This window comes from Cynoglossus semilaevis, chromosome 3, assembly GCF_000523025.1.
Source record: "Cynoglossus semilaevis isolate Cse_v1.0 chromosome 3, Cse_v1.0, whole genome shotgun sequence".
Taxonomy (NCBI): Eukaryota; Metazoa; Chordata; class Actinopteri; order Pleuronectiformes; family Cynoglossidae; genus Cynoglossus; species Cynoglossus semilaevis.
In genome coordinates, this window is record NC_024309.1 from 8495329 (window position 1) to 8518182 (window position 22854).

The 22854-nt window shown below is 44.9% G+C and overlaps 1 protein-coding gene across 1 annotated transcript in view; it reads right to left on the minus strand.

Moving 5' to 3' along the window:
• The window catches only part of zeb1b (zinc finger E-box binding homeobox 1b), a 42948-nt gene that overhangs the window by 2756 nt on the left and 17338 nt on the right, over positions 1-22854 (minus strand). The window contains exons 2-6 of the mRNA XM_008307764.3: positions 9197-9352; positions 4469-4630; positions 3187-3383; positions 2546-2651; positions 452-2145 (exon numbers count right to left, since the gene is read on the minus strand). Of these exons, the coding sequence (XP_008305986.1) occupies positions 452-2145; positions 2546-2651; positions 3187-3383; positions 4469-4630; positions 9197-9352 (2315 nt within the window). The remainder of the gene's footprint in view (positions 1-451; positions 2146-2545; positions 2652-3186; positions 3384-4468; positions 4631-9196; positions 9353-22854) is intronic.

Below are 22854 nucleotides of genomic sequence, written 5' to 3' on the forward strand. Positions count from 1 at the left end.
GGTTAGGTTAATGGTGTCCTATTAAGGAGCTGTGTGGGGATTTTACAACTTTGGCCAGAGTTGAAGAAAGTCATTTTTATTATTATTTTTATTTATTATATTTTCAGATTTTATTGGCTTTTTTAAGCAACTAGCTGTGGATTTTATATTAAGCACATGTAAGAGTGGTATCAATCAACCTAATCCACTTGGTCAAATAACAAACACTGACCTAATGTGGGGTCTCAAACTGCCACTGTTATTTCATTGGAGGGCCACATCAGAGGTGATCTCAGAACCCCAGAAATCACAGCCTAACACTGTGTAATTGTACAGTGTAAGCAGGTGGTACTAATCTTTAAATAATACTAATTTTAAAAAAATATACCTCAAGGGGAATATTTAAGAGACCCCTATACATGTGGTTAAAACTGAGGCTCTCAGTTGTTGTGGGTGCCGTACAGCTGCTTACCTTGATTCCATTGAGGTGGATGGTTTCGTGCATCTCTGTCCCTGCAGGGCTGTTTGCTGTAGTGGTATAGGTGTAAGCCAGCTGTGGGATCAGTATAGTCTGTTTGTTATTGGTGGCGAGAGCCCTTAAGCATTGCATTGTGGTCACTATATCGAGGGGTTTGGCACTTGGCTGGCTGGCGTACAGTGTGACAGGACTGTTGGCCATGGCTGAGAGTGGCAAGGCGTCTTTCTTTGTGCAAGTTAAGTTCAGGGGTTCGTCTTCACTGGTAGACTGGGAGGAGGGCGAGCAGTAAATGCTGGCGTTGGCCACCGTCTGCTCCACCTCCTCTCTTGTTGGCTTTGGCAGTGACAGGTCAAGGGGTCCCTCAGAGCCCGGGGCCGGCTGAGCTGATGTTGGACTAGCAGCCCTGGGGTTGAGTGGAGAGGAGGAGGCCGGCGAGCGGTGGGCGCCGTTGACCTCTGCTGGGGATGCCTCTGTAGGGCTTCCCTGGGTCACTGAAGAAATCCTAGTGGACGTGTCCTTCCCTGGGACCAGTGAAACCACGCTGTTAGCTTCACAGGCGTCCTCTTCCTCTGAGGGAGGCGTCGGAGCACCCAGGGATATCTGTCCTTCCTGCATTTTGTCAAACCACTTCTCAACCACGTGCACTGGCAGGCTGACTGAGTCTGAGATCTTGGCCAGCTCATCTTTGTTAGGTTCTGCATTTAAGGCGAAGTAGGCCTTGAGCAGGGACAGGAGGTTTTTGGGCTGCTTGCAGAGTCCTCCCTCTGACAACAGAGCGGCCACAGCAGACTCAGACTTCCCCAGGCCGACTCCATTCATCTTAAGACCTTCTTTTTTGCAGTGCTTGAGGGCATGGAGTCCTTCCAGCCCGCTGGGACAGTTATCACACAGGAGACAACTATTAGTGGTCAGTTCCTCTTTTTCTTTCGTTTCATTGGACCTGGGCCGTCTCATCGTCAAGTCCTCTGGGAGTTTCTGGGACTTGAAGGTATCAGTGGTGGTTTGACCTGGAGAGTCGGGCTCTTTCTTCAGGTTTTGGGGTGTAACATGGCCCTGATCCAAACTGTAGTTTATGATGATTTTTGCATTTCCGTCCTGTCCCACGATGGGCAGACTGATGGCTGAGATGAGCTGCTGCTGTGGGGGGAGCATTCCAGTGGTTAACCCAGAGTTCAGTTGCCCCTGGCATTTGGTGTTGTTCTCCAGCACCTGACGTATGACGTTACCATCCACTGCCACCTTGAGAGCGTTCTGCAGATCCGACAAGTTGATGCTGATGGGCGACACCAGCCCCACTGTGGGCAGAACCACAGCTTGCACTGTGCCTTGAAGAGGAGCGGCAGCACCTCCGTTAAAAACTCCACCATTCATGGCGGCCACGGGCGGGGACGTCATCACTGCCGGCTTGTACTCGTAATCCACAGGCTCGGTCTTGATCTGGTTTAGTGGAATCTGTTCCTGTAGGGGTTTGCTGTGATCCAGCTTCTCTCTAATCTGAGTGCGGAGTCCTGACGGTGGTGTAGGCAGCGCTGATGATGGAACCTGGGTCTGGGCTTTGGCGTTCCCTAAGCGAGGTCTCCCGTTGACTGAGACGACGCTGATGCACTTCTTACTGCTGATGTGGGAGCTGTATGAACCTGAGTGGGAGAACCTCTTCTTGCAGTTGGAGCACTCGTACGGTTTCTCTCCTGCGTGAAAAACAGAGGGAGAAATAGAAACGGACGGGAGAGAGAGAGAGAGAGAGATTTCCATGCCTTAATGAAATGACACGAGCAACTTTGGCTACGAGCGGTACGACAGGAAAAAGCTCTAATGCGCTTCAATGATGCTTAAAGCTGATGTAATGGCGCCTTTGGGAACCCGGCTCTAATTGCTGTCCCATAATGCAACGAGAAATTCAATTACATCATGTTAAAGGAGGACACAGTGAACAGAAAACAAAAATAAATGTATCCAAAAACGGGGCTTTGTCTCAAACACGGATGTTACTACGTGATGAAACATAAATAATGACGGACGAGAGATTTACACTGGACCTGCACACACCCGTTCATTCACACACACACTGCTGCCATGGTGACCACTCACCACTGTGGATGCGTAGGTGCTCCTTCAGATGGTGCTTGTATTTAAAGGCCTTGCCACACTCAGTGCACTTGAATTTACGATTGCCACCCGACTGCGTGATGTGTCTCTGCGGGACAAGGGGGGGGAGAGGGGTCACTCGGTGTGACACACAATGAAAACACAACCTTTGAACACTACTAATTCATGTCACAATGTCATTAATCAATCGAGGGCAAAAGGTCGTGTTTATTTATCATGGTTGGAGGCTAAGCTGCAGCTCCTGTGTGGGATGGTTACATTGGTTATTATTGGTTATAAGGTAAGAGTAAAAGGTAAAAGAGTAGTAGCCGGAGTAGTACGCTACTGCTTAGAATCAACTAGTACTGCAGTATCTCAAGATGAATATGGCACGGAAACTGATTTTGTGGAAATAATAAAATGAACAATGAAGGTAACCAAAAAAATCCTTTTATTAAATAGTTGGTTAGCCCACAGTAATCAAACCAACAACCTCCTGCATTTGATCCATAACTAAAAACAACTACAAGAGTTTTCAAAGTAAAGAGTACTTAATCAGAAACTGCAGTAGTAGAAAACCAAACATCAACTGCCCAGTCCATGGATATCTGTAGTTAATGTGTGTCCAGACTGTCAGTATTTACCTGTCCGCCCTTGTGGACCGTCATGTGTCTCTCTAGTTGAGCGCGGTATGTGAAACTGTAGTTGCACTCCGGGCAGCTGAAGCTGTCCTCCGTCCTCTCGTGTCGGTATTTGATGTGCTCCTTCAGGGAGCTGTAGCGCTTGTAGCCTCGAGTGCAGTAAGGGCAGGTGAGCAGCTGGGAGAAGGAGTCTGGAGTTCCTGAAGGAGTGGAGTACAGGAGATTGTAATGGTGTGTGAGTGTGAAATAGTGAAGACAGTAAAGCTTGGAGAAACACATGGTCAACTGTAGGGGCTTTGATGTTCCACATGACCTGCCACAGTGACACTCCACTGTGATTTCACCAATCACTGAAAGGCCCTCCCCCTCAGGTAAACAGCACCAAGGTACCCAGCTGGATGAAAGCTGATGACTGATGTGTGGTGACACTTTCCCGTCTTTGTTAAAAAAAGCATGACTTTTAGTTAGACTTTTAGAATTCTGACTGCCTGTAGTTCTTTTTAAATCTTCCGAAACTCCCACACGTGTTAGAAAAAGTGAGCTTGGTAAACAACTTGCACCTGCCTGGATCCTGGCTGCTGCACAGAGGGTTTTCAGTTGCCTGGCTCCCACACAGGTAAAGCATTAGTTTGTTAACAGGTGATGTATTAAGTCCTCATGTGGGACAGGTGAGGACCTCCAAATGGAAAGGCACACAGAGCGACGTTCAGGTAGCAGTGAGTCAGAGCTCTCAGGGACGTGACAAATTTACTCAGGTGTTGCAGTTTCTCCCCCCCCCGCCCCTCCCCTCTCTGGGGAGCAGGTAAAAGCCCTGCAGCCATGAATGGTTTAGTGTGTGCTGCAATTTACAAATGGTCGAGCATGTGATCAGGTTTGGAGAGTGGTGTCAAAGGGGAAGAGTTAACACCTGAGGTGAGACAAGGAACAGGTAGGGCACTCTCCGGGGGGCTTGTAATTACATGGTACGTGTGATAACAATGTGACACCTCACTGACTCTTAGCTCTCGGCTGTGCATTTTAGTGTGGCTGTGAGAGATCTCCACTTCTATTAACGGGACTTTGTGTCCGTAATAAAACAGCTATTTACATGAGAACACCTTTAAAGGACGCCAAGCCTGTGCTTTCATTACCAGCCCCTCAGACAGAGTGAAATGTCGTTTTTAAAACCTCTCTAATGTCTAAAGGATTTCGACGCTGCAAAAAGCCCCAAGTGAAGCCAATCCAAAGACGCATATGTTTTTATAATTTAAATAACAGCTGATGGATTCTCTGTCTGGTTCTTTACCGTTCTCGTCGGGTATGCTGGCTTCAGGCGTGCCCTGCCGTTGCAGCTCTTCCTCAGGGGCTTCTGGGTAAATGACGGCTGTGTCTCCCTGCTGGAGCATCTCCTCCACCAGGGCGTTTGTGCTAACATTGTCCTCGCCATCTGACACGCAATCCTCCTTCACTGTGAGGGGTTAAAAGCACACACACACACACAAGCATTGATTAGAGTCATGCTTGCAACCAAAAGGCAGTATTGATTCTCCTGTTATTTCAGGACTTACACGCTCTCTTATCATCTCAAGCTGTGCGCATGAAACTTTAACCGTTGTATATGAAACGTGATAATCCAATAATGTCACCGTGTGTGTCGTTATAACTAAACCGGAGCTCGCGGACCGAGCTCTTCGTTGTGACATGTTCACCTACGTGTAATTAATCATGTGGTACCGAGAAGTTACAAAAAAAAGAGTTCTTGTCACACTGTTAGCTAAGGTACTTGTTGAGACTGGGATGAATAAATAGGTGATGTATGCACACGAACACGCTCGCTCTCAGAAAGGCCTTTTGACTGGACGTTATATTCAGGCAGATGAGACCCGGTGTGTGTGTGAGGTGTGAGTACGTTTTCCCTTCAAATCAAATGAGTCCAACTCGCAGGCATAAGAACTAATTACCAAGCAGCAGGGTTTGCAAGAAGTGTAACCTGAGGATGCATGAAAGCTTCCTTTCCTCCTTCCATCTTTGCTCAGCCAGCACTTCCTGAATAGGATCCCGGAACCAAGTATTGTGTGTCGTTGATTAAACCCGGCTCTCTGCCTCGGTGGATGTATTAGTGTCTCTGTGTGTTGTCATCGTGGATAAGAAATGCAAGGTTAACTGGTGAGGCAGAAGCAGAAGTTAGGCTACTGTGGGTAACGTGCCAGTAGTGTTTGCAAGGCAGATGTTTCACACACTGATTTTCAGCACTCTCCCCGATAAGTGGGGATTTGAGAATTGTTCTTTTGTGAATTGTGTGCATTGAAAGACGGGGCCAGCTGTGGTCTCAGCAGAGACGGGAACAGGTGTAGCACTTCATGACTCACGGACGCACAGAGAATTCCAGTACTGTTACGCACGGCCGCGCTCGACTTCCTCTGGTGCACCTTAATAAAGCCACAAAACAATATGGGCCTAGTCATTTGTTGCTATGGATATTAGAGAGCATTCAGAGAAACCTCCCACCCTCAAACAAACCAGGGAGAGATAAAACCATAGAGAACAGTTGTCTCTTTGCGTAGGTGTGTGTGTGTCTGTGTGAGTCCACCAAAAGCCAGCAGCAGGTGCTGAGAATGTCAAAATTAGGAATTCTCAACATAGTAGACTGTTTCCCATGACCTCAACAGCCCACAGGATGTTTGTCTCATGTTTTAGCCTCTTAGAAACGGCCTAATGTTAGAGTACTTCCAAAAAATACGGACATGCATTCTTTTAAAGAAGCATCATAAAAATGTCACCGACTCTCATATGGGTTTCTTCAACTTTATAGTAACGTTGATAAGACGTTTGTGATAAGTTAACACAGAATAAATGAAACTGTTAAGTTAACGCTAAGCTAGGCTAACTGTTTCCCGTAGCCCTTGATTGATTGAGATAATTTGAGAAAGTGTTTATATAATTATTTTTATATTTATCTTGAAACTATAACTACTATTTTCTTATATTTGTATATTGTGTGTTAAGTGTGGGTTACTGTTGGATGGCTGTGATGTCACAGTCTGTTGTTTTTTATGGCGTTCCGTGTGACTTTGACTTTGAGCTGGAAGCCAGGAAAAAATAGGGTTCATGACCTGGTGGCGTTGTGTTAGACTGTTGTCAGACATTTCCCCGGACATTACAAGCACCACACAGACCTTTACGTGCTGAGGCGGGGATGTGAAATTAGCCCCAGATTTCTGGCCACATAGTGCTGGGGTAAGAAATTGCATTAAAAAAAAAAGACACCAAAAAACAGTATATCCTTTTTCCTGGAAATAAAGCTGTGGGTCACAAGTGCGAAAATAACCAAAAAACAGCTTCTACTGTTTAGGTTTATGCCTCTATACATGTGCACATTAGCTTTGCAGAGGTCAGGTGTGTTAAAAGGGCAATCAATATGAAACTGCATGACATTATTAAGTCAAGCTGTATGATTCCTCATCAACCCTTGAAAGTGATTTCCTCCGTCACAGTATGGCTTATATCCTCTGCAGCTTCTATGATACACTTTTTTACTTCCATTCAACTCTATACTTAATTTCGATGAAAAACTGCCGTATACAGCACAGCCTGGATCAGGATCAGCAGACCACCTACTCTCTATTCTTCCCTTTCCCACACTCCTCTCTCATCCTTCTCTGCCCACCATCTCTACAGGGGTTTACCGCTCTCGCATGATGCATTTCCTGGCCCGGTCAACCTCTGGCCCTACTGCTTCCTGTGGTGATGAATCAGGACTGTATTAGTAGACGGGATGAAACATATCACTGATAAGAGATTTCGTGACAGAATTCCACAATCAAAGATGCAAAGTTGTATCTGTAGATACAGAATGAGAGACAATGTCTGTGACGTTTTGTGCTGTTCCTCAGCTCATATCTTTTCAGATTCTCACTTTCCTGTGCACAGAGCAGCCTAATGATAACATCACATAATGAGATAAAACACACAGGAATGTTGAGGTCCTCTGGTGCGGCTGATCTACAGAACACCAAATCAGAACCGGCATCCGCTAGAAACTAAAAGTCTTGTGGGCAGACAGTAGTAGACGAGTGTCCATCAAACAAATTCAAAAGTCATCTTTTCGTATCCTCTCTGGTCTTTACAGTAAAAAGTAAAACAGCATTTTGTTGTTGGAAGCTGTGCTGCTCCACCCTTAAATTCTTTAATGTGTAATCACACCCTGCTTACCGAACAAAAAGGTCAGGTTTTTTCTTTGTACGCTTTACCTACCGGAATAATTCACTTTATCTGAGGGTCAGGAGGAGGCTACAGTTTACTGCACCAACCCTGGGCTGCTCAGCTACTACATAATCAGTTAGAGGCGAATGAGTAAAGACAGCGAGCGGTGGGGCCAATGATACCATATAATCAAGAGAAATGAATCAGGGAATGAGACGCGGTGACAGAGACGTGTAAAAGGGAGAAAAGGAGTGGTTGAAAAGAGAGATGGCAAAGTGCTGAAAACCACTCTTTGGTTTTGGAGCGCAACATTCTCAGGAGGAGGGGCGTCAGGGCTTTAATTTGAAGCAAACTGGGCTGCGCCTCGGAGAAGATTAGTGGGTGGTGGTCATTTTTCAAGGCTGTACCGGAGACTTCTCCGCTCCCAGGAGTGAAACCGGCAGAAGGGGCGATGGAAGGATGAGAGAGAGGGGAGAAGTATGTTAGTTTAAGGGACTGTGGCTTTCTGTGTGTTTCATCAGACCAACCCAGAGTGACAGCAGAGATGTGGCTTGATGTATGAGATAAAGGCTTGAGAGACCACGAGGAGGTGTGTGTGTGTGTGTGCATGCTTTATGAGTGAAAGCAAAAGGAAATATGCTTGATCAGGCAGAACAGTGGAGCACAGCCAGCCTGCTGTTTTGAAGTGTTTAATGTTCACAGGCTCTGGCCAAAACCAATGACATTACTCTTCCTCCCACTTTTCCTTTATGCTCAGAGGTACAGCTGCAAAGCAGGGACGGTGACAGCATGAACTGGGAGCCACTTGGCTGCGCAGAGCTCAGGTCTGCGGTGTGGGCTGAATCACTTTTGAACTCAGTGTAGAGAAGTTTTCTCAACAGTACCTCCATACAACACAGGGGTATCTGTGCAGTACATTTTTGTATATAAAAAAACCCCAAAATCTATAAGACGTACCACAGAAAAACACATCTGTGATGAAGGTGTCAAAGTACCTCAAAAACACTGCAAGGTGAGAGGGGGCTGTGACCCCGCTTTGAAACACCGACATCCTCCAGCACCTGCGACTGTTGTTCTGGAGGAGTGTGTGTGTGCGGTGATCTGTGGTGTGTGTTGTGTGTGATGTCAGCCCTTCCTGTGGAAGTGAGCTGCCTATGATGTCACTTCCACAGGGTTTGAGGTAAAAAGAAGTTCACTGAGGCCCCTTCAATGCCCACCAGTGCCATAAAAGTCTCGACAGGGCTCAGTCCTCTGCACTTGAAGGTCTCTCGCTCTGCTGGCATTGTCTTTTGTTTGATATCGCACTTCCTGCCTGGGTTGCATATGCACTGCTTGTACTATAGTACCTGTTTCCTTGCGCTCCTCGCTTCACAATGAAACGGAGCCTGGTACTTGACTGTGTACAGATGTCAACAAGGTATTTTCTTCACTCGTACAGGTTGAGATGCAACATTAGCAATCAATTAAAATGTTACAGAAGGCAGCAAGACATTTGGAATTATATATATATATTTTTTATCTTCTATCACTTAATCCTTTTGTAGGGTTGTGAAGGAGTTAGAGGCTATGACTAAGTCATGGTGTGAGGGCGGAGGACAGTTCACTAGTCAATCACAGGACCACATTCGACTGTAGTCAGATTAGCATCATCAATTACCCTACTTCCCATCTGTATGTATTCAAAAACCAGAGTAAAGAATACAGAAAAACTGGGCATCACACTAGTGGGCGGATTACGGCTTTTACAGCCTTGTCTGAGGAGATGGATGGGAGAGAGCAGACGTGATTCAGCAACACGTATAACAGTGCAACCCTGAAGCATGATTCTCACCACGGTTCCAGCAGGGCTCCCTGGGATGCTCTTCATCTGGCAGGGTGCTGTTGCAGTCGGCTCCGTCTGCCAGGGCGCCTTCCTCCTCCACAATGTGCAGCTTGTCTTCATCATCGGACTCTGAGCCGCCCTCCACCACATTATTGTAGTTAGTGACTGCAGAAGGGGAAGAGGAGGACACAGGTTAGAATGACTTTGTCAGACCGCGCAACTCTTCTTTAATTCCTCTGGAAAGGAAAAGTGAGCAGACAGCAGACTTTCTGTGTTTTCATCCTTAATAAAGATAATGGGAGGTATACTTTATCGTGTGTGCTCCGTGATTATGAGCGGAGAACGTGGAAGGCCAAGAGTCTGGGAGGTTAAATACACACTAAATGTCAAAACTATTAAAGTAAATGGCTGAAAGGAGGGTCAAGTTAGCTGAAAACACCAATTAAGTACATCATGGTCCAACTTCAGTAGATTAGATGAAACCTAAATGATCCCCACAGGCAAAGTGCTGCTCTTAAAGTGGGAGAAAATTGGACAGCTAAGGCGCTAACAACAATAAAGGGAAGCTATTAAAATAATGCAACTGACCATTTTTGTGCTTTAATGCATAATAAAGTATGCACATAAAATTTTAATTAAAATTTGGATCCAACACAGGCTCTTCATTTGTTTTGCAGAGATTCACACCCATGCAGGAACACAAACAGGGCCAGTGTGTGAGACCGTTAGAATGCAGGCACCAGTTGTCTGTGTGAATATGTAATGTGTGTGTGTGTGTGTGTGTGAGTGGGAGTCTTTGTGACCTGGTCAGTTGTGTTATGGGCTGACGGAGCCAGGAGACACAGAGACAGCCAACCTACAGAGAGGGTTATTACAGGGAGTAAATTTTCCTGAACGACTGTCTTCTTCAGACGTGCTTGTATGTCAGTGTGTGCGTGGCGGGGGGAGACGAGGGGTGAGCTATGTGGCCACGGTCTCTCAATCCATTTCACCTGTGTTACTTCCACCCACTCCTACGGTTTCTGCCTTGCACTCTCCTCCAGTTCTCCGTTCCAACTCGGAGCTACACTTCCTCTCAGAGGCCAAATCATTCCTCCCATGAGAGCCGCCCAGTCAGCAGAGAGCTGCAGCAATGAAACTGCCTCTCCTACTTCATCTCACATCACACACTAGACAAAGCACGATCACACCACCTCCATTCACCCACTGAATAACTGCCAGTACAAAATACCTGAATGTTTCCCCTCAGTCTCTCTCTCTCTCTCTCTTTCTCTCCATCCCATTCGTCTTCTCCCCCAACCCCACATGGGCCTTTCTGAAGAGGCTGCTTTACTTTTTGCCAGGTGAAGGCATATTTGGGAGAGTGGTGAATGTCTGATTCAATCAATGAGAATTGTTTCTTTGAGGTCTCTCTCTCTCTCTCTCTCCCTCTCCCTCCCTCCCGAATCTCTGTCTTGGGTGAGCCATTACAACTGTTATTCTCACAGACTGTGTAAGACGTACAAGGTTCAGGAGATGAGGGGGAGGTGGGAGGGAAGAGCTGTGGGGGTGGAGGGATGAAAGGTGGTGGAGGAGGAGAGAGAAGCTCTGTTATTTGGCAAGTCGCTGCAGGGTCAGCTCCACTGTGATGCAGCTGCAAAATCCTATCGGGGTTCATCGTGAACCGTTTCATTCTCATCGCCTTTCCCTCCTTTGGAACTATTTTTCACTCTACTTATTATTTATAATATATCTGATATATTACAATATACTCAACCATGATATGGTAGCACCACACCTTTAATCCTATACGGATCAACATTTGCTGGGGCCTTTAAAAAGATGTCAAAAATTGTGAAGATGAATCTACACATCTTTGCAGTTCTTTTTTTCTCGCTCTTATTTTTTTCATCCAAAATACCGAATTCACCTTTACTCCACCTTCCTTTTCTGTCAGAGCAGCTGCACGACGTGATGCATGCTCTCTGTCAGCGAAACTCGGTGCAACTTTTCATTGTGAAAAGAAGGTGCATTAGGACGAGTTGAAGAGACCGTTTAGGGCCACAGCCACTCAGGTGTGGAGCTGAGGTCAGCGGTTACACAGGCCACTCTGCACACTGCCAGTGTGATCACCTATAAAGCTGTAGAGAGAAAATCAATGTGCTGTTGTCTGCGGACAGAAGGTAGCAATTACAAGAAAGATAATATAAATGAGACGAGCAAAGTACAGCGAGCTGGGTGAGAGGAGGAGTAAAGAGTGGAAGGTGGTGATGGTGGAGTGAGAACAGAGATGGTCTTCCTGTGCCAAATGGTTGGCGGTGTTGAAACAAAAGTGTGTGTTTCAACAGGAGATGTAACACCTAGCATCAACAAAGCCTGCAATCCCTTCTGGCTAACCGGCTGAGCGTTTGGACAGCTGGCCTCATTAGCGCTAGCATGCTAGCACACAACAGGAGTTGCGACACCTACGCATCACAGAGAGAAAGTGCTGTTAGGTGGAGGAGGTGAAGGGCTATCGTCTGAAAGTTTACTTTGCTACACAGGTTGCAGATTGCTGAACACCTGGGAAAATAATGGCTTGTAACCATGGCAACGGCTTCCATTAAACTTCCGAGTCCTGACCACAGATCATGTGCTTACACCCATTCACGTTCACAGTAGGTGGATTCATGCTGCTTATAGACAGTATGTAATTACAGTTGTATTTATAGTCGCCTGGTCCACCTGGTGGGTGAGGACACATCTTCCGACAACATTATATTTTTTGAACTTGTTATTTTTTTAAAGTACTTAGTCATTAAAAAACTCACGTGGTCCTCAACCACCAGATTCTGGACCAATAACAAACACTACCATAGGTCATTTGTTACCAGGCCGCTCAGAGAGAATAAAAATCAAAATATTTTAATTTTGTTAATAATTGGCATGAACATCGCATTGCGTAATACGATCCAAACAGCAATGCCCATAATCTATCAAAATTTCTTTAAAAAAAAAAAGAAGTTGACTTGATTGGAAAATTTGAATGCTATCACTTTTTTTTTTCTTCTTCCAAGTCAGCTATGCTGAAGTGTGTCGGCTGTGGACAGGCGTGTGTTGTTATGACACCTGCTGTGCTGTATCAGTTACTAGTGGAGGCATGGGTGACTGGAAGGGTTACTCCAAAAACAGGCCCGACATTATCCCTGGCAGACGTGTTGTTACTGATCTGAACACCGTGGGCCATACTGTATTCCCCTTGTTCATTGGAATCTTTTCAGTAAAATATTTTTAAGATGCTTATTTTAAACCTGCGTCACCTGACACCGGCTGGATAAATGTGATGGAATAAGCGTTTCCTGAAATTAAAAACTCAGGAGTACAACGCCACAGTGACAGTGATTAGTGTTTCTCTACACAGAGACAAGCAGAAACAGCAGTATCTTCATCTGTGTTTGGAGGACCTTAAGGTTCCAGTGACTTAGTGACCTGAAAAGAATTCAACTGTATGTGAAGTCTTTCATTACCACTGTTGATTATACAGGGTCAAAACCTATAGGTCTTTGGGGAAGGACTTCAGCACCAAACAGAACATGTGGATGGAATGTCAGGAATGTCAAACCAAAACACCTTTTTTTCGCGTTTGTTTCTTTAAGAGAGAGAACAACTGATTTTTTTGTTTGTTTGTTTGGTTTTCTCTTTGCTTTTGGAGACTGAGATATGCTGTTGTTTTTCATTGCCAGCTGATATTTGTCCACACTTCTACCTCTCTTGTGTGCCTATATTTAGCATTGGTACTGGCTCCCTCATTGAGGTACGCCACTTATCTCATCGGGAGCTTAGAGCCAGGCAGGCCGTGGTGAAGCTACCACAGGCATCCTCAAAGAGAAAAGACCCTGCCGTCACAGAGTCTGCCCTTGCAGCCCTGCAATACCATTTTCTCATGAAAGTCAACCGCTGCAAAGCAAAAAGAAAAAAGAAAAAAAAACCTAGCTGAACCAAAGTAAAACAAAGCAGTGCCATTCAAAACCTCAAGTATGTCGTCTCAAGGTAAGGCGCCTCATTCAGCGCCGAAGTAAGAGCCACTGGTTTTGTTAAAACAACAGTCTTCCTCCCACAGAGTCAGGAAGGTCAACCCAAGTGTCTACAACAAAACAAAACAATTGGGTTTTTTTCATGGTTAGCTTTTACTCAAACAGTCTCTGTGTTGGATTGTAGTCTCTCTTTTTTTGTGGTTACAAACAATAAAGGCCGAACAGAACACCGTCACATACTTAGTTAGCTGTTGAGGGCACTAGGGGTCTCAAGAGTCTATTTCATGAGCAGTCCAGCCTTGTATAGTTGTTACTGCCAAGTGTTTCCACCACAAGTATCTGACAACCATGTTATAGCAGGCCAGTCATATCTCAAACCCAGTCATATCTCAGATAGTCTCCATGGATACAAGGCACAACATCGACTTAGTAAAAATTTCTGAACATTGTCAAATCATCTCCTATTTGTTACATAAATAAATTATTTATTTATTTCTATAATATAATTAAATTAAAGTTACATACTGTAGGTGTAGTTCTTCCTTAGATCCTCAGTCCTGCTTCCTAACGCTGATTGAGAATTCAGCCTGGGAGCAAATAGGCCTCTGTGGGTCACTCATCTCCCATCTGATGAGCACCTTTCATGATAACACTAATGCTAATTGGCACTATTGTTCTCTTAATCTGCAGGATGACACTACTACATATTAAGGAAGTCATGGTGTGTTAACAGGTCTTAAGAAAAACAGCGGGGGGGAGGGGGGGGGTCGTTAGAATTGCAAATAATTTCCTTGCTCTTGATTTGCCACGACTCCCACTGACGCTTGATTAATCAGGGCTGATTTTATGTCACTGCTGAGGCAGAACGGTAGCCAGATAATTGACTATTTCTAGACTCCAGGTTGTTCCTGGAAGAAACGCTGTCTCTGTCCAGAGTGAACTATCACGGCGATGAGCGACAAACACTCTCCAGCGTTAAGAGTCCTCAGAGAGTTGCTGCTTCTGGCTCTTCTCTGCTCTTCTAAATAAGGACAGGTGGGCTGGTAGAGTCCGGAGGGTGCGATCATACCACACGGAGACACACAATCCACAGCAATGCCCTGGCCACCGAGTTTACAGCAGCACCCGTGTTTATATTTAAGGTGAGACAGTCTGATTCAAGCTGATAAATGAAGGACACTTTGGTGTTAGTGTGCATGTGAAGTGTAACAAATGGATCCTATTTGTATGGCTCGAGATTTAGACTGAATAACAGCAGATAAAAACCTTGAGTCAGGCTCCAGGTAATAGATTTCCCCTGCTCTCTTTTACCTCTCTGCTCCAGTTCTCAGTTTCAAAGGTTGACGTGCACCATCTTAGTCTTTTCACTGTGGAGCAAAACTATTTTCACACGTCCGCAAAACCAACTGTTGCTTTAAGAACCGTTTGCTCTTCCTGGAAATCGTCCCTTTGATTTTGGCGAGGTACTTTGCATTTACACGTACCGCTCCAGTGGGTGACATCTAATAACATTCACTGTTGGGCTGAATGTGTGAAAGCGGCTCACACAATTACCACTGATGTTACCTGAGAGGTACCGTGTACTTGGCAGAGAATTACCTCGTTCAAAAACAACAACAAAAAAACATCACACACAGGAAAACAGGAACACTAATATTTATGTAGCGCAGTAAAGCTGCGGCACAGACCTGGGTGTACAAGTGTGTACAAACACGTCTGCTGTCCCTCTCCATCCACACTCCTGCTGCAGAGTGATAGCTGCTCAGTAATGTAACGGTGGTCTCTCCTTTCTGTCAATTTGTCTTCAGGTCCTTACAAATATAATTAGATCAACCAACCTGATTAAACCAATTCAAACGTAGCCTGTTACATCAGTAGCATTAGCCCGTTTATTTCAGCACTAATGACAGCAACATGACTGGGTCAGCGCACAGTGAAACCCATCCACGCATGCATTGAGGCCGCACAACGGGCAAATGAATCCAGAGGTGTTGCCGTCATTCGTCATCTTTAATAGGCAGGTCAAAGTGTCGAGTGTGTTGTGTGTGTTGTCAGAACACAGAATTTAATTTCACAACTTGATCCGATCTCAGTCATTGATACAAATGGGCCAGATGGCTGAGCACTTACTGCTAACATGTTTGAAATGCTGCCAGTCTTCCTTTATGTTTGTACAGCTTGTCTTTTCTCCCCCTCCCTCTCCAGAATCATAATATCAGTTAAAAATAGGTGTAAGGTTTGTAAGTCTGGAAAAGCCATCATTAGCAGGCTGTACTTTGACAATACGAAACAGAATTCCCACACAGAGACTCAACCTCCTTAAACACATTTATCTTCTACTGCTTAGTCTTTGACTCGGTCACAGGGGGCGCTGGAGCCAAACTTGGCAGTCACTCAGGTACAAGGTGAAACGACACCTGGTACAGGTCAATCCTGGGCCACGTACTGGCTTCAACCCTCACCTTCAAAACTACTGTACAGTTAATTTAAGATGTCCAGTTACCTACTTCCTGTCGTAAGGCAGAGTCACTATCCACTTCTCCACCACTCGTCCCTGCTTCTACCTTTTTTTTAAATGAAATTTTGCCGTGACCCCGTTCCTTTTCAGCTGTTGTAGTTTGTTGAAACGCCCAGGCGAGGTGTGTTCAGGCAGGCAGTGTGGACTAACGACTTACAAGAAGAAGAGTCCCGGCCTACGACGACTTAGATTAACGACTTAGTTAATCGTCGTGAGGCAAATCAGACTTCAACACATGATTTAGTGCAGACATGTGTGTCAGGTGTAAAGCAGAACAGCAGAAAAATATTAAGGTGTTAAAAATAACATTTACAGTGACTTCCTCTGAGTTTCCACCGTGGAGGACAGCAGCCCAACAGCTGAGCTCAGACACACTGAGGTGTGTGTTTAAATATATGCAATGAGCAATATCGGGGGTTATCCAACCTGCTGGTGTGGCGCAGGTCTATATTAGGTTAGTGTAGCACAGGGCTGTTGCATTTTAGGAGCAGGTGACTGGACATTCCTGCCTGTATTAGGCTTGACAGTTTACTGTGGGGGAGTAGAGAGCTGAGAGAATTACACCGCCTGATGAAGAGGAAGGCAGTTACACCGCTGAAACATCCCGCAACTGGAAAATCCCATTAAACCCTGCCTACCTGCGAATGAGAAAGACCACGTGTATATTTGCCAGTCCTTTGAGGACACCAGGCGTAGTGTTTTTTTTTGTTTGTTTTTTTTGTTTATTTTTGTAGTTTACATTCATCAGTTGTTTATCCTGGTTTTGTGACAAGATTCATATTGATTTAAAAAAAAAAAAAAGTCTAGAAGCTAGACATGTACACTAACAAAAAGAAAACTCCAGAAAAAGGTAAGAGGAGGGCGCGCTGGCAGGATGGAGGAGAGGGTCTGCTAATGGCTTAAAAAGACAAAGCTGGCTTGTCACATACAATGCTCATCTGAACTGATGGCTGCCCCAGGGAGGGAGTGTCACAAACTGTCAGAGAGGCCCAGGGAGAGAGAGATGGAGGGAATTTAGAAGAGATGGATGCTGGGTAAAGGAAACATAAATACCAAAAAGGCCAAGATGAATTAATAAAAACATAAAAATACAATAAAGACGAAACAGTAAATTGAGTAAAAAAAAAAAAAAGTAAGGATAGACAGTGAGAGCGATTGATGCTGTGTTGTCATCAGTCTGCATGCGTGTGTGTGCGCATGTGTATTCTGTGGTAAAGGTCAGGTTGTGACACGGTTGCTCTGCTTGACAGATGTCTTACTGAGGGGACAAGCCACAGGATGGGGGACACCGCATGTGCACACACTGACTGACTTCTATGGAAGTCGTCCGTTTTTGTTTTACGTTAGTTACGTTATATCTTAGATTACGGCACGCGTGTTTTACAGGAAGGTAATCAGGGGGTCAGGACACAACAGCGAAGCTGTGGGCACGATGTAAACGGACCAAGTGCTCTGGCTACGTGCTACTGACACGCAGAGGAAATGTCCCTCGAAGGCTTCTTCATTTTTCTGCAAAATCCTCCTCGGTGTGGCAGTGTAACAACAGCTGACCACGCTCTGTCACAAGACACACACACACACACACAGCGTAATCAAACACACTGCCTCTGGCTATTGCTGAGTTGTCACACTGGTTTCTTGTTATTCATGTGAAGCGGGGAGGAGAAAGGGGTTAATGCCGTAAACTTACATCTACAAAAGCTCTTTTGTCACCCCCGTCCCCTTGCAGCCCCCCCCCCCCCCCCTGCTTTAACGTCCCTTCCTTTCTCCTCGGGCGAAGTGGCCTTCCCCCCCCTTGTGTTAAGGATGGGTTCGCCCCCTCTCCCCACAACACCCGCCTCCAGGGCAACAGCGCCAAAGAGCAGTCAACCAGCACAGCTCACACCATTACCCTGCTGTTAAATGACCGTGAGGGTGGACTACAGACAGTCTGTCGGTTGGACAGTTACGGACATCTGTCTTGCTAAACCAGGCGAGAAATACTCGACCCCGTGTCCGTTTGTGTCTTCGGGATAATTAAAAATATAATACATTAGAATCGGCTTTACTGTCATTGCAAAAATACAAGGAAAATGTACTTCAGCTGAACAGTACTTTATCCCTAGCTCAGTACTTTTACTGTACCTGCTATAACCAATATGTGGTACTCAAAATGGGGGTGGACAGGTAAAAAAAAAAAAAATCAAAACCATCATCCAGGACGTCTGTTGATGCACTCCCTCTACACGGTGCAGACTGATGAAACGGCTGAGACAGCAGGTTAATGCCGGTCGTCACGTATTGAGGTATCGACAGGCCTCCGTTCGTCCATCACACCCAGAGGTGCTGGGACGGTGCGTGGGCATGTGTTTGGTTGCCAAAGACCCCGGAGACTATTAGTTCGCATGTGTCAGAATTCGAAGGGGTGTATTGACAGTCTGGCTAAAGGAATCGATAGGCTCAGATCTCTCACTCTGCTCTGCTATCTATAGCAATGGGTGTACATTGCGTCTGCTGCTGCGGGACTCACGAATGTCATCATTTGTCTTGTAAATTGTTGAAATCTATTTGAAAAAGAAAAAAAAGAAGCTTCTACAATCTAAAAGTTGAAGCTACTATCGGCTTCTCAGTTAGATGTTGGAAATGTGTGACTAATGGAACTGGACGGCGCATAGTGCTGAGACATGTGTACATTTCGTCCAGCTGTCTTGTCCTTCACTCAGCATACTGGTGTTTTTTGCTGGTGTTGGTATTCACTCCCCGAGGCTGAGGGATTGAGCCAAACCAGGGCAACTCGTATGCGAGGGCGGAACCTCGATTACCCAAGCATACTGCAATAATTGGCCTGAACTCTCGGGACTGTTCTGTATGATGTCAGCCATATTATGAAGTCATGTAATAGGGAAAAGCCAAATGTTTTCTGGGACATGTCAAGTCCTAAAGACTCAAGAAGAACTATTTATTTTATTTAACCTGTTTGTTTGTTTCTGCCCTTTTATCACTGTACCTTCCTGCTGTAGGTACAGTTGAGTTGCACAACAGTGTTTCCGTTTTTTGAAAGTTCCTAGAGAAAAAGACTCTTACAGAAAGACAAACAATAACACTATCTGCTGCTCCAGAGCCAAACCCATCCACGTTACTGTCACAGTGTGTAGCCTGTGTACCGCGTTTGCAGTAGAGGAACAATAAGATCCCACCAGAGCTAGTACAGTGGTCCTAGTGTGTTCGCATTTCGCTCTTGTGACGCTACGGTATCTGAACTGGGTCAAACAACTGACATGTTTTGCCTTTGTGAGCTCCCTGCAGTTCAGGGGGAATTCCACTGGGCAGCGCGTGACCCTGCACACTGACCTCGCTGTTCAGCTGTGGTGATGTGCTCAATGGCCGAAGGGAAGAGGAAAGAAAGACAGTTCTGTCCAAGGACTGGCTCCTCTGGTCACACCACCGCCATGGTTGTAGCGCTTGTGCTGATGAGTGTGTAATGTGAGTGTGTGTGTACATGTGTGTGTGTGGAGCTTTTGTCAGACAGATCTGTGATAACACACTGGCTTTTAATAAACTCAGTGTGAGTGTGCATGCGTTAGTGTCTCAGTGAGGCTCACTGAAAGGTACTGGGCGTGTGATTGATGGGAGCTTTGGCACAGTCAACACATGCATACACGGTTACACACACACAAACACACACAAACACACTGTGTGGGCGGAGAGAGGGGAGTTCATATGCAGTAATGCTGGCTTAATATTATTCAATGCTGGGTTCATCTGTATGAGATGAACCCACCTGCACTCATATTGATGAGCCAGGCGGTGTATACTAGTCACTTTATTTAGAAAGGACACACATACACACACGCTGCAACAGACACTAATGAAACCCGGCTGAGGTTTTTTTTAAAAAAAACAAAACAAAAACAGAGAGAGTTAATTTAGAGCAGTTTAACTCTACTTGTGTTCAGTTTCCTCTTTCGTTGGTCCTAAACCTGAAACGTCCCACAGTCGTTAAACGGACTATTGCGTTTGTTTCAGAGAATAGAAGGTCAGGAGAGGGTGGCCAAGGAGGACTGAGCTGAGGGAGAGCACAAGTGGGGAGGAGAAGAGGTTATTTTGGAGTCTCTGAACTGTAATCACCACCTACAGCTGCTTCCTCCCAGGTGCCCCAACTGGACATCAACAGTGAGAGGGAGGGACAAAGTAGACAAGAGAGAACGGAGAGGAATGGCTCTCTAAAGCAGCGTGGAATACTTATGTATTTGGAGGAGCTAGCATTGGCCTTGTTTACAGTTAGCTTCAGTTTTCATTAATACCAGATTTATCTTTTCCGCAGTGGGCAGACTGCAGTGTATTTCCACACACTCTCTTGCTGAGGCCCTGCAGACAAGGGGAAGTTTTATCTCAAGAGTAGGAGGAAGTTGAAGGGCTCCAGCTTCAGTGCTGACACGACAGTTCCAGTACCTTCCAGGGGAGACGGTACGGTGGCTCCTTTAGAGGAAGCTCGACTGACTGCGTTATGCCAGAGAGCATGTGACTCACGAAACAATCAGCTGATGACCAACAGGTGATACCAGACGACAAGCTGAGTTTAATCTGTGTGGTCACCTGCTCAACACATGACATTAGTCATCCAGCTTCACCGTGAAAAGTCAAACTAATCACTTAGACATTGTTCCTCAATACATACAAAGGTCAGGAGACAGTAAATCCAGAACCTGACAGAGATCCACAACCACGTATTTTACACACTCTGTGGAAGAGTATACAAAGTGAGACATACAAAAGTGTTTTATCGACATGAGCATATAGATTTTGATTTTATTCTGTGCTGTACATATAAATGCAATATATTATTTGATGTATATACAGGGTTTTTAGGAGTGTAGTCTTAATACTGTTTCAATTTGTAAAGTGTCAAAAGTCCATTGCGGTAAAAGGGGCTTTGCTATATGTTAATATGGCTTTTGTATAGTTTGTACGTCTCCAACGGTTCTATAAATGCTTAGCACGCCATCTAATAAACTGAATGATTTCCGGTATTGGGGCAGCTAGCAATTTAGCTAAGTACCACTTCATGTACGTACACTGCTGAGTTGCGATAAAACAGCTGAATCACTGCATCACTTGGGGCAGCACCTACGCATGGATCCTTCCCTTGCTTTGCTGCAAGTCACTGACTAATTACGTAAATCATTATTAAATCACATTGTGCAAACAACCCGGCATGGGATACAATCAATCGAGGCACTTTAATATGATAAAGGTTTGTTTTTTGGGTTTTTTTTGGGGGGGGGGTTGCAGGTAAATGTTGAGAATTTAAACAATTTATTAAATAAATCATTCGAAATTATACCCAATGTTTAGTAATAACCACACTGTTATTTTCATTAGGCGGGTATTAAACTGTACTTGCAGCTGTATGCAAGTATACATTTTAGTACTTTATCACCTGGTGGTCTAACAGCGCTAATTCATTAGCTGGCTAAAACTCAAAGAAAAAGTGAGTTTGTGGAACATATTTCTTTGTTGCCTTATTGCTTAATCAAAACAAGTGGAACATGACACTGCACTAATACTGAATCTTAGTACTGACGCGGCAGAGCTAACTACATAATGGCATAAATCAAATGAACGTGTGAAAAGGAACCGGGAACTTTAATGCGTCATTGTTGGAGTAGGGTGTGACAAGCATAAATACAGACATATGTGCAGCACATTAAACTTAGGAGAGTACTACAGTAATGCACGGGCTGATTCTCTGCAGTGTAATAGCAAGTACAACCACTTGTACGCTCCATGAGCTGCGACTGTACATTATTATAGGTGTGGTTGATTGACACCTTCCAGTACAGAACAAAACATCGCGTCAAAAGGCCAGAAGTTTCACATGTGCACTAAACGTCTTGTTTTCAAATAAAAAAACCTCTCCATATGGAAGGCTGCGGCCGTGTCACTCTGAGTCAACTGTGGCAGTCTCCCATTATTGTCCAATAAAAGCAGCTGGCGCCATGTGAGCTGAACATGTCACTACCAACACCTCCACTGTCTGCTGCATTTCCACCAAGCACACGGTGACACAGTGGCTCGAGCAAATTAGAATTATTATTACTTCATCTGCAGACAGCACACGTTACGAAGGTTGAACAGAAATGAGGGAGAATAGAAGTCTTGTGTAGTTAAGGAATATTTTACGTATCAAGAGAAACCTAAAATTCAAGTAAATATAATTTCCTCTAGCGTGGCAAACTTTAACCTTCTTCTAAAATGCCAGACCAAGTTTCAAAATACTGCATCAACAAACAGCTTCACTTCATGGTTAACAGTGGGGGGCTGTCAGCTTATAAAACTAGGTAAAAAAAAAATCTGCTTGATAAACCCAATCCTGGCATCAAACGCCATACAGATTACAGATTAGCGCCACATCAGTCCGTGGATAGGCACCGGCTTCTTTACTGTAATACCTTTAATCCACAGGGCTGATCCAGACCACATCACAAAACAGTCTTTCATTAGCGAGACGAGTCTCCATAAAACAATAAGACCAAATGATGTTGCTGTTAAGCACTAATACATTAATGTGGCCGTGTGCCAACGGCCTTTAGCTCTGCCAATTTTTATAGATCGAGATTAACTCTGTGTACATGAAGTCTTCAGATAGGTATTACATGGAACACCGTGGCTTAAAATGAAAAGTGTTATACAGTGCACGCTCTACAAACCCAGGTGTGTGTGAATGCACTCTTATTTATCTGTATTAACAGACAGAACTGTACTGTACTGTGCCAACAACAAGCCCACATCAGTTACATGTCCATGATCAAGACTCAACCCCCATTGGTAATTAGATCAGGAAAAATGTACTCAATAACAAACATGCAGCATGATGAATGGAGATGATGCAGAACTAAGTCATTTAGCTCCAAACATCAGCCCTGACTAACCAAGGAGCCTGACCCTGTTACTAAACAGAGCCAGAACTTCAGAAACCCTCACTCCAATGAGAAGCAGTAGCAGTGTTTCTCCTCCTGTCAGTTGACATATTTTAATGAACGACAATACTTGATCCCTACACAGGATATGTTTTATTATTTGTTTAACCAAAGCTAACGCAAATACATTAGCATTCACCCATCTCATTAAATCCTCAAAATTCTACCGATGAGCAAAAGCACTCCCTTCCACCCATC